Raw genomic sequence first — 14,778 nt, 5'->3', positions numbered from 1 at the left:
TAGGGTCCTTGCCAAAGGGTGGGGACTCACCTTCCCACTGGCCAGTCAGCACCAGACTCCTGCTAATGACAATGTCAATCTCTCTGGCACCATATTCCACAGCCAGCTTTATTTCAGCCAGTTTGGTTTCTAGAGGAGTTTGTCCAGATGGAAACCCAGCAGCCACTAGCGTGAAAGAGGATGCAGGCAGAGGGAAGAAATGTTTTAGAAATGCTCTAAAGTTTTATAAATTAACCATAAGATTGCATATACCTCTAATACACCAAAAAGTTTGAAAGTTATTCTTTTTTTTATCCCTACCATGATTCAAAAAAATCATTCTACCCTCTCTTCACCCACAAGAAGCATTAGCTCTACCCTCAAAATCCAGTGTCCAGCAAGACACTAAGTGCATCTTGTGAAAAGATCTTTCACGTCTTAAAATTTTTCCAGAGCAGCCTACATAAAAAGCAAAATATTTATTGCCTCCAGCAGAACTAAGCAAACAAGAAGTGAACTCAGATATGAAGCAATACATACATTTTTAATTCTCTCCCAATTCTTTTAGGTAGTATCTCAAGTTAAATCATAGTAATATCGTTTAACAGCTAAACCACGATACAGTAAAAATTGCTTTCAATGAGATCTACTTAGGATTATGTTTATGATGTTTAAGTACAAAACCCAAAGGTAATTTTGGAAATGGAAAAAACAATGGCTTTTTCAGAGATTGTCTTTCTCTGACATATAAATGCATTTAGTATGTATTTTTCCCACACACAATGAAACAACAAAAAAAATTCTCCAGAAAACATGGGTCTTAGCATTAAACACCCAATCTAACTTCAAAGTTAGCCCCTGCTTTGAGCAAGAGGCTGGAACAGGTGGCATCCAGAGCTCCCTTCCAACCTGCATAATTCTTTGATTCTACTTCTGGCTTATTGTGGATTCAGGATTGTCTCTCCTGTGTGGTGACTGGAGAAGAGCTGGCACTGTGAGAGAGTTGTATGTAAAGGCTCTGAACCTGTAGGCTGCCCAGCAGTCAACAGCCCTCAGCCCTGCACAGATTTAGGATGAGCTGGTTTGGGCTGGGATAGAGTTATCCTCACGGGAGCTGGTACAGGGTTGTGTTTTGGATTTGTTCTGGAAACAGTGTTGGTAATACAAGGATGTTTTGGCTGCTGCTGGGGAAGGGCTTGCACAGAGTCAAGGTCTTTTCTGCCTCTCACCCCACCCCACCAGCGAGTGGGCTGGGGGTGCACAAAAAAACTGGGAGAAGACACAGGCAGGACAGCAGACCCCAGCTGCCCAAAGGGATATGCATTCCACATGGCATCATATCCAGCATATAAATCAGGGTTAAATTTGGTTGGGGGCTACTGCTCGTGGTGAGCAACTGTTTTACATTTGTGTCACTTGTCTCACTTGTGTTTTCTTGCCCTTTTTTTTTGTTATTATTTTCCTTTTCATTGCATTTATTACCATTAGTATTATTAATTATATTTTATTTGAATTATGAAACTGTTCTTATCTGAACCCAGAGATTTTCTCACTTTTACCCTTCCAATTCTTCTTCCATTCCCATCCTGGGAGGGGGTGTGTGAGCAAGCAGCTCTGTTGCTCAGTTGCTGGCTACGGTTAAACTTGAGATAGGATTACACTTAAAAGCCAAACAACTGATAGAGAAAATAAACTTTATATTAGAACTTCTATTATTATCATCTTCATCTACTTAGTGTACACTGATACTTGTCCAGCATACTATCTCAATTTCTTCTATTCAGGCGAGGAAAACACTTGATATATTTTAAAGACCTTTTTGAAGAGCTTCCAGCAAAACAGACCTGGCATTCCTGATAAGCTTGAAGTTGAAAGAAAACAAAAGATTAGACCAGAAGAAAATCCTCCCCTCCATTCCCATCCTTCCACCTGTTACCTTTTCACCTTACTCCCTGACACAGAAGCAAGCCCAAACTTCTGGATTTTTCCACATATTTTATGACATCAAAATATTTAACTGTATATTTTTGAATAAAGCTTACCTGAAGCTACTGGTATGTTACAACCAGCAGCCTTTAGGGCCTTAACAGCATCGGTGACTCTTGCAGGATATACACAAACTGCTCCAACAGTAATTCCTGCAAAAGCCACAGTTCACTTTTTCAGACACAGAATTCTGCCTTCTCCAGTGCACTCCACATTATGAGCACATGTGCATTGTTCTCATCTCCCACTTCTGCATTCTCACAAGGGTCCTAAGCACCTGCACCAGGGATGTCTGTTCTATTGCTCAAATGGTTCAGGTAATTCTCCCTATTGTTTCCTCCCTCGTGTTCCTTCACCTGACCCTCGGAGCGAGTCTACATCAGCAGGAGTTAGAACTCCATGATATTTATCGACAGATTCACAGTTTAATGCCAACAGGTACAGTTAAGACATGCTTAATCAGCAAATTACTGCAAGACAAACTGTTCTTACTTGTTGAGCCAGACTGAGGCCAGCAGCAACTGAGCAGTCTTTATGTTAATGCAGTCCCACTGCATTTCTAGTTAAAATGCTATCCTCTAAAAGTCCTAGATAATTGACCTCATATTTAATACTTCCACTGTGTGAAGAGACCATAAATCCAAATTTAAAAAAGAGAACAATCTTTGATACTTTATGTATATGGCTTAAACCAGAGGCCTGGTTCCCCTTTGGTTCTACACCATACGACTTTAATCAGTGGACCAAAGCCATCTCTGAAAACTGAAAAATAATGAGGAAATGCAGACATTTTCTCGACAAAATACACACAACAAAAGCTCCCATACCCTTATCGTGCATGTCCAAGGCTTTGAGCAGATCCTCTCTGATAGGATGCTTTGCTTTAAAACACAGTCTTTGAACATTTGAAGGAGTGTCATCGCCTGAAAGAGTGGTGAGGTCTATGCAGGTGACAGCTTTCAGCAGCCAAGCAGCCTACAAAGGGAGCAAAACAAGGAATACAGTATTTCCACTTAAACTTCCAAAGCCAAACTGACTCAGAAGATGCAGGAATTGGAAGCCTAGTGCTCACTCTGACAATGAGGAAACGCAGAGGACAAGATAGAGGATATACAAATAATGGCTTCTGATAGACAGGGTTGGCAGATATTTATTCACGTCTTTAGCAGTATCTAATGATACAGAGAAGATTTGGAATCAAAAGCCCACTCTCAGAACCAAAGGATCAGATTCCAATTTTTGGTGCAAAAGCGAACTACCAAATGGGGTTCTGTAAGAATCAGACATTTTTATCTGGAAAAAAAAAAAAGCATCTTGTTTCTGTAAGACAAAGATAAAAACCACCTATGTGAGATACCTCACTGCCATAATATGCCTTGTGCTACATGGTATGTCTGTATCTTTTAAGGGTTGTATGTACAAGAAATTATACACATGCTTCAAGAGAAGCACAGGTTTGCAATCGACGGCACACAGAGGAGTTTACACATCAGCAATTTGCACACTTGCATGCTTATACTGCTGTGAGAGTGAAATGTGGAATTGGGGGGGTTAAGAACCCCACCTTCTTCAAACTTAGGGTCTAGACTCCAGGTGTTTCCACTTTCTTTTGTGTGAATCAGGAATAAAAACAATTCTGTAATTATTTGGTGCAAAGTTAAAAATCAAAAGCAAGAGCTAAGTGACAAGGCTAAAGCACTCTTTATATGAAAATGCTACAGAATTTTAAAATACTTATTAATCAAAGAATGGAACAGAAGCACAATTAAAAATTTTATGAGCTTTTTTGCTGAACAAAAGTTGAGTTTAACAGATTATTTTGAAATATCCATTGAAGGTCTTCCAGCAAATGCTCATTTACAGTGATGGCTTCACTAAAAGCTGACATCTCTTTCTGGGCACTTGTACAAGGGGAGAGTTTGCAACAGCAAAGTCCATAAAGCCCCTCTTTGATTGCTCTGCTCTGTGACACGATTTGTCAGTGCAGGCAGCTAAGCTTGTTTCTGCATGAAGGTATTACTCTGCAAATCTTCCACGGCTGGCCTGCCTACAAAACTTTCACACTTTGCTGATGGGAGTCTCCTTTTGGCACCTGCAGCAAATGTGACACTGAAACCTGCTTTGGGGTGACTCAACAGAGTAATGAACCATCACTGGCCTCTGTCAGTCTAAGCTTGACTGCTTTCTAACTGATTTCTCCTTTCACCCTCTAATACTTCAAAGGGGTTTTTCACTTTAAATGGTTTTGTGTTTCTTCTACTTGGATTTTTTTATCCTTTGTTCCAGGGAATTTTTGTCTCATCTCTTATGACATCAATCATAAACTGATCAAGACAGATGTAGTCAGAGAGTTCCAATAACTTTGGGGTTTTTTTAAAGGGTTTTCCAAATGTGTATTTTGGGAAATGGGCTGCAGAATTCGAATCAGTGATGCTCCTTACATTCAAACACACAATGGTTCAAAATCATCTCTGAAATAAATAGCACATGACTATCCTGCAATGACAGTGTTCAAATACAGGAGAGATGCTTCTGACATTCTTCAAAGTAAAACCTTGCTGAAGTACCAATGTTTCTACACAGGAGGGTGGAGAAGTGTTAGTAACAAACATTTGTCCTCCAGCTGTGTTGTGGGAGTGACACTAAATCCCTTTCTTCCAAATGATTCTTTGTAATGAAAGCCTGTGGCTCTCTCTGTAACTTATACAGTAAGTGTGGTCAAATCAGACTTTCTTTTTACATGACTTCACCTGCAGTATCTAAGGATAGCCAAGATTATGATTTTCTCGATTTTCTCCCTGACACTATTTTCCAACCCAGAACCACTGGACTTGGTTACTTTTTGGTAACTTTTTATGCACAAGAAACTTTTAAGAAATGCTGAGCTGGTGTCTAACTTTCCTCAGTTTATGTCCATTTTTTTTTTATTTAATCATAACACACAAAGCACAAACTTTCAGGACGGAAAAACAGGCAGGAAGATTTTTTTCTATCACCTCCCAGTAGGATCTTACAGCTACATCAAATTATCCCCAAAGTGTCATCCCCAAGATCTGTGCTCGTTGTGAACACAGCTCCAGCCACTCCAGAACGGCTGCACAACACGCTTGGGCTCAGGATGTCGACTATTTTGAGCAATTTTTTTCAAGAATTAAATGTAATTAAATGATTCTTGCTTTGTTCTATTATGTCCCCCTGTTAAGACTGATCCTTCGCTGACTCCTTCCTCCTGCTTCCAGGTTTTCAGTTACTGCTGCACACAAACCACTTGTTCAGTGAGCAGTGGGGAGGAATCCCATGAATCTTCTAGCACAACAGCTGTTTGGTGAATGAAGAATCAGTCTGTCTTTTGGACACCAGCTACAACCCAGTGGCTGGGAGCTCACTGGGAGCTCCAGCTCTGCTGCACAGCATTTCTCAGACCTCGCCCTGCCAAACCACTCAGAGCATCATCCTGCAGCCAGTTCTGCTTGCCATTCCCCTCTCAGCACTTCCCATCCTGCCACTGAGGGGGCAGAAGCCAGCACGTGGCTGTGCCTCCCCTGTCCTGCACTGCAGAACACATCAGCTTACACTGGTGACTGAGTGCCTCTGTGTAATGTATAAACTGGAGAAACCAAAATGCACACCAGGCCAGTATCTGTCAATTCTGCCAGGAGGGCAGCAACCAGCAGAGGTTGAGGGTAACTGCCAAGACACTCTAAACGTGTGTTCAATGAATTCAAGTTCAATCAATTCAGCCCTTAAGAGAAGTTCATTTGCACCACTGGCTCTAGTGATGCTTTACACGAACTTATTTTATAGTAAGGTGGAAAATAACCCACCATTTACCTTATCTCAGCAGTTGAAAAGTCAGTCCCCCTAATATTAGTGGGCTCCCTCCCCCCTCCAAACGCCACAGCCATTCAGTATTTTTTTTTTAATTTTAGGTAAAAACTAGTTAAGCAATGAAATCACACACGTTGGGAATGTTTAAGTAAAGAAAAATCATCCAGGTAGGTCAAACTTGACAGGGACCACGATCGTATCTTACAGTTTTAAAATTAAAAAAAATAAGATGGTAGCATGCAGAGAAGTCTGTCTGGGAAACAGAATAAATGTGGTAGGATAGTAATATACAATTTAATCCACTCATGAATAAAGATGACTTAAATCCATTTGCGGTTTTGCCACTCATGAGTTATAAGGTTTTTAACTTGTTTGGATAAATGCGTCACCTTATTCCATCCCATCATCATCAAATACAAATTATTAAAATAAGACATGGACAAGCACATCTTTTAAGTTTACATGTATCTTGAAAAAAATTCAATATTACAGCCTGGAGAGGGAGAGCGACTGCTTTAAAAATACAGGAACAGAATGCATAAGAAGAGCACTTACTTGCCAATTACCTTTCAAAGTTTTCCATTTTTTAATTTGTTCTGCATGCCTCACAACTGCAGGTCGATTCACATACACTTTTGAGATCCAGCCAAGTTCTGGGAGGAAAAACAAACAAACAAAAAAGTCTTATCTATTTCTGTGTTCTTATAATGTATGGTGTGGTACTTTAGAGGAAAGTTGTAGCTTGGTTTGGAACCTCTGAAGAGCATGTTGTGCTTTCATGTCCTTTTAGGGACTTGTGTACTTATCTCCAGTCCAAAATAGCATTAACTTCTGTTAGAGTATGATCTGAGAACTGGATGTTTCACACAGCATGTTTTGTTTGCCATTACAACTGAATTAACTCAGCGCTGATGAGAGACATCCTGTTGCCAGTCCTGGACTAAGCACATGTAGCATGAAAAAAACCCCACCCACAAAACAGCCTTCTGCCTTTGCTTGCTGATTTACTTCTTAATTCTGAATAAACAGTAACACTTATTCAGCCCTTTGCTCGTCTGCTGGGTCCCAGGACACAACAGCATTTTTTGTGTGCGTGAACCTTTGTTTACAGAAGCTGGACCCCACACGCTCAAAAAAAAACCCTGAACAAACTCAGGCATAACAAAGCATTTAGGTTGTTACTGTCTGGAGCTAATGCTACTGAATTTGCTACTAGGGCCTGATTAACTGCAGGTTTCCAAAAGTACTGAATTCTGGGCAACACACCCTTCTGGAAGCAGCCCTAGAAGTGCTCACCTTGCCAAGCACCTGGGAGGACTCAGGGCAACATCTTCAACGTGTGAATTCCTTCAGGTGCCCACTGAAGGGAGACAACTCACAACATCAATGAGGTTCAGTATCCATGAACAATAACCCAAAGAGAAGCAGATGCTCAACATACTGTCTAAAACTGAAGAACCACGTGCTGGACTCTGCTTAATGAAGGCTAACAAAGGGTAACTGACTGAAAAAGGAGAACTGAGGGTTTCAGGCTCTTGAATCTTTAAATTTTTGCTTAGTGTGATAAACCAAAAGTGTAAATTTTTAATATTAATATACACAAACTGCTCATGGGAGTACACGGGAAAAAGAAATCAGAAGATCTTTAAAATCTCTCATATCCCAAAACACAAATATTTTTTCTAAATACTAATCATAGAAGCATTCCATCAAAATACTCTGAAAACAACATCAACAATCATTAACCACCAATCATCAGCAAATCACCCCCATCAATCATCAAATATCATCATCAGTTGAGGTCAGAATAGGGACATGGACATAGATACCAGGAGATAATAATTCTGGGTGACTGACTTTATTAAGGGCATGTTATCTCTATGAATCTTCTTTACCACTGCATTAAATTTGCATTTCCCTCGAGCATATTGATTTAAAAAAAAGGTTTAAAATTTTAAAAAAAAAAAAGCTGATAGCCAAAATCACTAATTTGGTACAGAAATCTTACCCTTGATAGCTTTAATAGCAAAAAAAAAAAGTAGAAAACTAATATAACTAGCCAAAGTATGTGTAAATAAAAGCTCATTTTCCTAGACTTACAAAAACCGCAGAGAAACCAATTTAGGGTAAAGATGACTCACTGGAAATGCAGAATAAGAGCATTAATAGCTAAATAAAATCTTGTTCTGAGCACAGTGAGCTACTGTGCTACCACTTTCCTATTAGTACATGCAAGATATTAATGAGTGGTGTCTACAAGGTCAAAATGTTGGCTAAAAGCAGAAAAAGTAAATCAATGACGGAATTTCAAAGGAATCCTAAAGAATTTATGGATTTCTTTAGAATTTAGCATCAGACCCACTGCATAGCAACAAGGAAAAGGAGTGGTTTGCAGCTTTGCAAACCAGGTGAACAACAAACTCTTTGTTGCCTCCCTGTGTTTTCAAAGCTACAGGCTGATCCATTCTGCCCCAAAAGCAGGAAGCTCAGCTGACATGTGCAAAACAGGTGAGAAAAGCTATTGCTACAAAAGCTATGGCTGGAATTTTCCTCCTTTTTGCCTATCAATAAATGCAAACTATACAGGCAGCTGAAACACAGACTAGCAAAACCTCTGCATCCCCTGCAGTTGCCTTAAGCTTGAAGTTCCTGCAGTGCCTATACACCACTTCCCATGGGGCCACTACAGGGAATACTGACAAAGTCCATGAGGGAGGAAAACACAACTAACCAACCAACAAAATAAATAAATAAATGCATACATACATACATAAATAAATGAATACATACATAAAAGTAGGAAACACAAACTCTGTGTTATGATTCTCCTACTATGTGCCAAGTACTTGGGTAGTATCATTTAATCATAATACCATTTATTGTTATAGCTTTGGAGCCCTGCTTGGGTGCACAGTAACCTTTTGGCCTCTTGGGGAAATGTGATAAAATCAAAGAAAAAAGTTTAGATGAAGAAAATCAGCTTCTCATTCTCTAATAAGGATCCTTTCAGTTAGCCTATTCTTTCTACATTACTAAAGACAACCAATAAATACAACTAACAATTAATTTATAAAAAAATCCAGCCTTCTGTAGAAGAGTTTGGGAGAATTTGAAGACAGTGCCCAGTCTGCTGCATAGGGAAAATTCAAGTTTGAGATGAAAATTTAAATGAAAGAACATAAATCTCCCCCATGAGGTTAACTCTGCATTAGTCATTATTTGCAGAGGATTCAGGACTCATCACGTGCTGGATTGGGTAGAAACACACATAGAGGTGTTGTATCTACCCCACCTGACTTCTGAGCTACTCAGAAGGTCTGAGGAATCTTTTCAGGACACAGAGCACTGCACACTAGATTACCTTAAAGAAAAAAGTATTATGACATTTGGAGAAAGGGAAAAAAGAAAGAAAAAAAAAAGAAAAAGGTAAACTCATAACTAGTGGAAGAAAAGATGTGGAAGAAGAGTGGAAGTGAAATAAGTTACTACTTTTGCTTTGACCAGAGTCACCTGTGAAAATTACCAAATATCAGCTGATCAGCAATAGCTGACCAAATGTTCTTTGCAAATATGATGAAGTTCATTGGCTTAAGCCCCTTTCACTGTGTAACACATTTTACCTTCTGTGTTCAGTAAGTCAAGGCTAGCCACGAAGGTAACTCACACGTGGCAACTCAGTAACGTCTAATATCTAATTTTGGTGCCTGAGACACAGGTTTCCTTGAAAGATCATAGAATTTGGACCTCCAAGTATTTTTCTGTGTGTGGGATCTCTAACCACTGTGCACAGCAAAAGCAGAAAAGTTAAAAAAAAAATTAAATTTTACAAAATCAGAACTCCATCCTTTTTGTACAGCCTAACGTGAGACAGTATGTGGCCTACTACAGGAAATAAAATGTTGTCATAAAAATTGCACAGCACAAGGAAGGACAAAGGTTCTGGTAATATGCAGCAGCAGATGGAGACTTCCATCTAACACAGACCTTTTATTCAAGCCCATTTCTACATTAATTAAAGCAATGGGCAAGTGAAAACAAATATGTCTCAGTGTAATCGTCTCAAAATAGACTTTCAAAGTTTGCCATGTGAGGTCTCATCAAATCCTTAGATGTAAGTATCTCTATTCAGCAAAACCAATCACAATTCCAGCAATTTTTTTTCCCATTAAAAATCAGAATAAAACCATTATTTGAAATAGAACTGACTGCCTTTGGATTCTTGCCCTCCCTCACTCCCCCAAGCTTTATGATTTAGTATCTGGCTAAGGAAAACTATATTTAATTAGGCTCATTAACCTTGCAGTGTGAACACGTCTTTTTTTTTTTTTTTAAATAAGTCATCTGCTAGTCATCTGCACAGTCATGTGGCTTCAGGGATAAAAGTAATTAAAGCAGTTACACTACAGCTAATTAGCCAATATTCTGTAATCACTCTTCAAGTTTACTTTTTTCTCTGAAGACATTTGAAGAAATCATATTCAATTTCTTAGCAGGAAATTCATCTCCTCTCTTTGAAGAACACGAACCCAAAAATACCAAGCATTTCCTCAGAAAACAATAAACAAAACCACTTCATTAGGATAATTACATAAATATCTAAGGTACCTAACACATTCTTCATAAAACCAACCAAGCTTTCCAAAAGCTTTAAAAAAAATGTGTCGATGGCATCCCTTCAGATGGTGAAACAGAAAGCTCAAAAATGCCTGAGGCAGTAGTTTCACAAGCATTTTAAGGCAGCACTGTCCCCAAAAGAAGCTGCATCCCAACTGATTATTTCCTTCTCTGTGCCAGAAACAGCATGTGTGCTCCTGCTTTTACCATGAAGACACGATAAAACGAGTAAGGGAAGTGATGAAAGCTGTTATTTCTGGAGAAGTGAGTGAAACTGCGTCCTGAGCCTGCAGTGGGAAACGAGGTAATTCAGCTGGACACAGGCTGACCCCAGCTGGCCATGCAGAGCTGAGCAAAGCCACTGAAGAGAGAGAAAAGGCTTCAGGATCAGGTCTTGTTACACTTGTCTTACCATGTAAGCTTTTTAGAGGTTTGGGGGTTATTCAGTTTCGTGGAGGCAGAAGCTTTAATTATTTTTCCATAGTGACACTTGCTGTGGACCAACAGGTCCCTATTTTTGGATGTTTTTTTCTTTATATGAAAGAAGTTCAGCCTCAAAGTCACCTGCATTCAGATACTCGATGCAGGACATGAAAGCACAAGCCCTGAGCTAGAAATCAGCTCTACTATCTTGTGACATTAGTGAAATCACACAGTGGATCCTGGTATCCTCCAAAGCACTTTGAAAAACACTGACAAGTCTTTCCTCAGAAAGAAAGCTGCAGATATAGGGGCCTGGTCTCCTGCAGATCCAAGTCCCCTGTTGTTCCTTCTCTTCTTCCCTGGCTTGAGACCTCTCCTCACTCCAATAACTCAGCTGTCCTGACATAGTCCCTACAACCATGGACTAAAGCAGGATGTTGTTACTTGCATAAAGCCCAAACAAACAACTTGCAATGAAAATTCATGTGAATGCTGATCTGTGCCTGCCTTTCTCTCAACAGAGGGACTAATTTGGTCACTCCACCCAGTGCCTTACTTATTTCAGAGACATCTACCTGTCCTTCAAATTTGACTAAAATTATCCAGCAGATTCAAAAGGTGTTAGAAAGGAACAGTGAAGAACCAGAGCCACAGTACAGGCTAAAACCAGCTATTAATATATTAGAACAGAATTATGTTGTCTTGAAAGGGATGCAACACTTCATTATCTAAATGCCAGTTACCAACAGGCTAGCTCTCACATGTAAATGGCTCAGAAATACCAACTATAATTAAAAATATCAATTGAAACATAATGAATGTATTTCTGGCCCTTCAATTAGAGGGTCTGAGCAACACAGATAGATTTTGGGTTTTTTTTAGATCCAAGAACATTGCAAAACAACAGTCACTCATTGCTCAGAATACACAGACATACATGTATATACACATATACACAGACATACATACACACATAGAGGTAAAAAAACATATACAATAATTTGAGCTGGAAGGTTTCTGAAGGTCACTTGTCCAAACTCCTGTGCAATGCAGCATCAGCACTGAGCTCAGGCTGCTGAGGGCTTTGCTCAATGAGGTTTTGAGAGTCCCCAAAGATGCAGCCTGCACAGCCTCTCTGGGCAACCTGTGCCACCATTGGACTCTTCTGTATGAAAAAGTTTTTCCTTATATCCAGTATGAACTTCTCTGGCTGCTGTCTTACTTCATCTCATCAAGCAATGCTGTGGAAGAGCACAGCTCTGCCTTCTAGTACACTCCCTGCAGGGATGAGCTGGCAGCTGTCAGGACCCCCAAAAGCCATTGCTTCCCCAGGCTGAACCCACCCAGCTCCATCAGCATTTCCTCACAGGGCAACTGCTCCAGCCCTGGACCCACTGTGGCATCCCTTTGCTGAAGTTGTGACAGGTCATCAATCTCCTTTTCCTATTATGAAGCAAGAAAACTGGACACAGTCTTCCAGGGATGCTCTAACAAGTGCTGGGCAGAAGGGACAGTCCCTCTCTCCCCATGAACTACTGTCCATGTCCCCACTGGAACATCCCAGGAGGCCCCATGTGGCTGCTGGGACTTGTCCTTCCAGGGGCAGGGCTCTGTCTCTGGGCCTGCTGGACATCTGTTGACCCATTTTCCCAGCCAGTTTGGGTCCCTCTAAACAATCTGGCTAATTCAGTCTCATTTGCAAACTTTATGCTAACTTTTTGCAAACAAGCCACTGCCCCTTCAAAGTCACTGAAAAGAATGTTAAACAGGCCAAGTCCCAGGCTAGATGCCTGTAATGCCCTGCTTGGTACCAGCCCCAAAGCAGAGTATTGACCATCATCTTCTCAGCCCAACCATCAGACCAGGTTTTCAACTATTTCAGTATCTGTTCATCCAAATGTCTCAACTTGGATACAAAATACTGCAAGACAGTGTAAAAAGCCTTGCTGAAGTAGAATTAAATGACATCCACTGCTCTCCCCTTGTCAACATATCCAGTCATTTTACTATGGAAGGCAATTAGGTTGGTCGGGCCATTTACCCTTTTACCAGAATAACAAATGATAAATACAGTAGATAACACTGCCTGGTTTTAAACTTTCTATTTTGCCATTTTCTGCCTCTAATCAAGGTTACTAAAGGTCTTTCTCCACGACTTCTGAAGTCGTTCCATCAAAATTGCACCTGCAGGGAACAGAAAACCCATATGTCTGCATCCCCAAACCAAAGAAGTATGGTACTAGCTTACACATATAAATCAGATACTCGTTGACATCTTTCACTATTTTGTTGTGAAGTGGCATTAAAAAGTGGCATCTGATACCTTTCTGAAATATGGCAAAACATGAGACGTCTGGTCTATTATAACCGAGCAACCTTGTGAGCAGAGCAGGAAAGGCCTTTCAGGCCCTGCAGGCATCGTGGTGAACCCAAGTACACAAGAATGACTCCATAAACAGTCCCTGTGGAATGAAAAACTTGTAAAATTCTTTATCTGGCTTCTTTTCATGACTTTGTGATGGCAAATGTATCAGTGTATTAGGCTAGTGACCCTCTGACTGTGCACATCAGTGTCTTCATCTGTGGAACACATACCTGTTCTTTATCCCAAGCAAACACCTTCTTCTACAAATGCACAGTGATGGGAAGGAGGGAAGGATTTAAGGGCTTTTACAAAAATATATTTATTTTACAAAAACAAAAAAACAACAAACACATGGAAAAGCACTGCATTTCATGATTTCTGAAGAGCTTGGTTTGTTGATAAACAAATAGATGCTTTCTGACAGCAGGATCAGAAATTTACTGCTTAAGTAATGACATGTAGCAAGCACAGAAATAGACACAGAAAAGGACTCAAATAATATATGTTTAAGTAAAATATATTTTACCACTAGATGTCCCTGTTAGAAAACTATAATCCTACAAAATGCTGTGTGAGACACAGGGCAAATCACTTGAATTACTGTTAAAGCTGCTGCCACAAGTTTGAAAAACCTTCAAAAACTGAAGTGCCTAAATCACAGAAGCAGTTATTTATTAGTTATTTATTAGCAGTGGGTATTGTTAGCAACCACGAAAGATAAAGGTAAGGGTTTAACACACTCTTTTTGAATACTGCTACCAGCTAGGGTACAGCATTAAGTAGGATATGTTAAGTGCTGTATTAAGAATATTGCTGTATTTCAGATGTGTATTTAGCAGGAGAGTAAATGGCAGGGAGATTCAGTTCTACCTTTAAAGCAGCTGCTAGAAGCTGCCACTTAAATGTGGTCACCACACCATTCCCCTACTAACACCTGTCCCAAGCATCCAACTCAGCTCATTTTGACCACAACTGGTTTAAATAAAGATCACTGGGAAGGGATGGCAACAAGTATCTGCTGATAATCTGAGGGCAGTGGCCTTTCCAGGTAAATCAGCTGCAGCTGGAAGAGGCCACATAGTGCAGCCCTGAAGACATCCCTTGCTCTGTGCTCTCTGTTGATAATCTTGGGCATTACTTGACTCTGACTCTTAGGCAGGGAAGGGCTACTTAACAGGAGAAGACAGTGTTATAGAAAGTATTTGGAATATACTCAAAGATTATTTTACTGGGTGCAAAAAAACAGTGATTATGTTGTGCTGGTCAGCTGCACATTGAACACTTTTCCCTTGACTGTGGCTGCACAGCAAGATCCAGCCAACTGTTAGTGAGGTTGCCCATCTATTCCAATAATTTCCCACTGGACAGTAGGATCTTCCTTGAGTGTATGCCTCTTGGAGGATGACTGCTTGATAAGAATGAACTGGCTTCACATTCAAGTTTCTGAACTCCCCACACATACCAACAATTAATTGTAAGACTGAGTTCACAGTAAGAAAAAGCATGCCACACACCTAGTTTAAAATAACTGGAGTGTATTTGCAAACTTTGTGCTAGCTTGTTTTTCTAACAGACACAGAAGT

The 14,778-nt window shown here is 40.1% G+C and overlaps 1 protein-coding gene across 2 annotated transcripts in view; it reads right to left on the bottom strand.

Annotated features, from left to right (window-relative positions):
* Positions 1-14,778, bottom strand: part of DERA (deoxyribose-phosphate aldolase) — a 50,326-nt gene that overhangs the window by 34,312 nt on the left and 1,236 nt on the right. For both annotated transcript variants that reach the window (XM_018080772.2, XM_018080773.2), the window contains exons 2-5: positions 6,349-6,446; positions 2,793-2,940; positions 2,022-2,117; positions 31-165 (exon numbers count right to left, since the gene is read on the bottom strand). In XM_018080772.2, the coding sequence (XP_017936261.1) occupies positions 31-165; positions 2,022-2,117; positions 2,793-2,940; positions 6,349-6,446 (477 nt within the window). The remainder of the gene's footprint in view (positions 1-30; positions 166-2,021; positions 2,118-2,792; positions 2,941-6,348; positions 6,447-14,778) is intronic.

The sequence above is a fragment of the Manacus vitellinus genome, unplaced genomic scaffold (genome assembly GCF_001715985.3).
Source record: "Manacus vitellinus isolate BGI_N305 unplaced genomic scaffold, ASM171598v3 scaffold_5_pilon, whole genome shotgun sequence".
Taxonomy (NCBI): Eukaryota; Metazoa; Chordata; class Aves; order Passeriformes; family Pipridae; genus Manacus; species Manacus vitellinus.
This window is presented reverse-complemented; position numbering and strand designations above follow the sequence as displayed.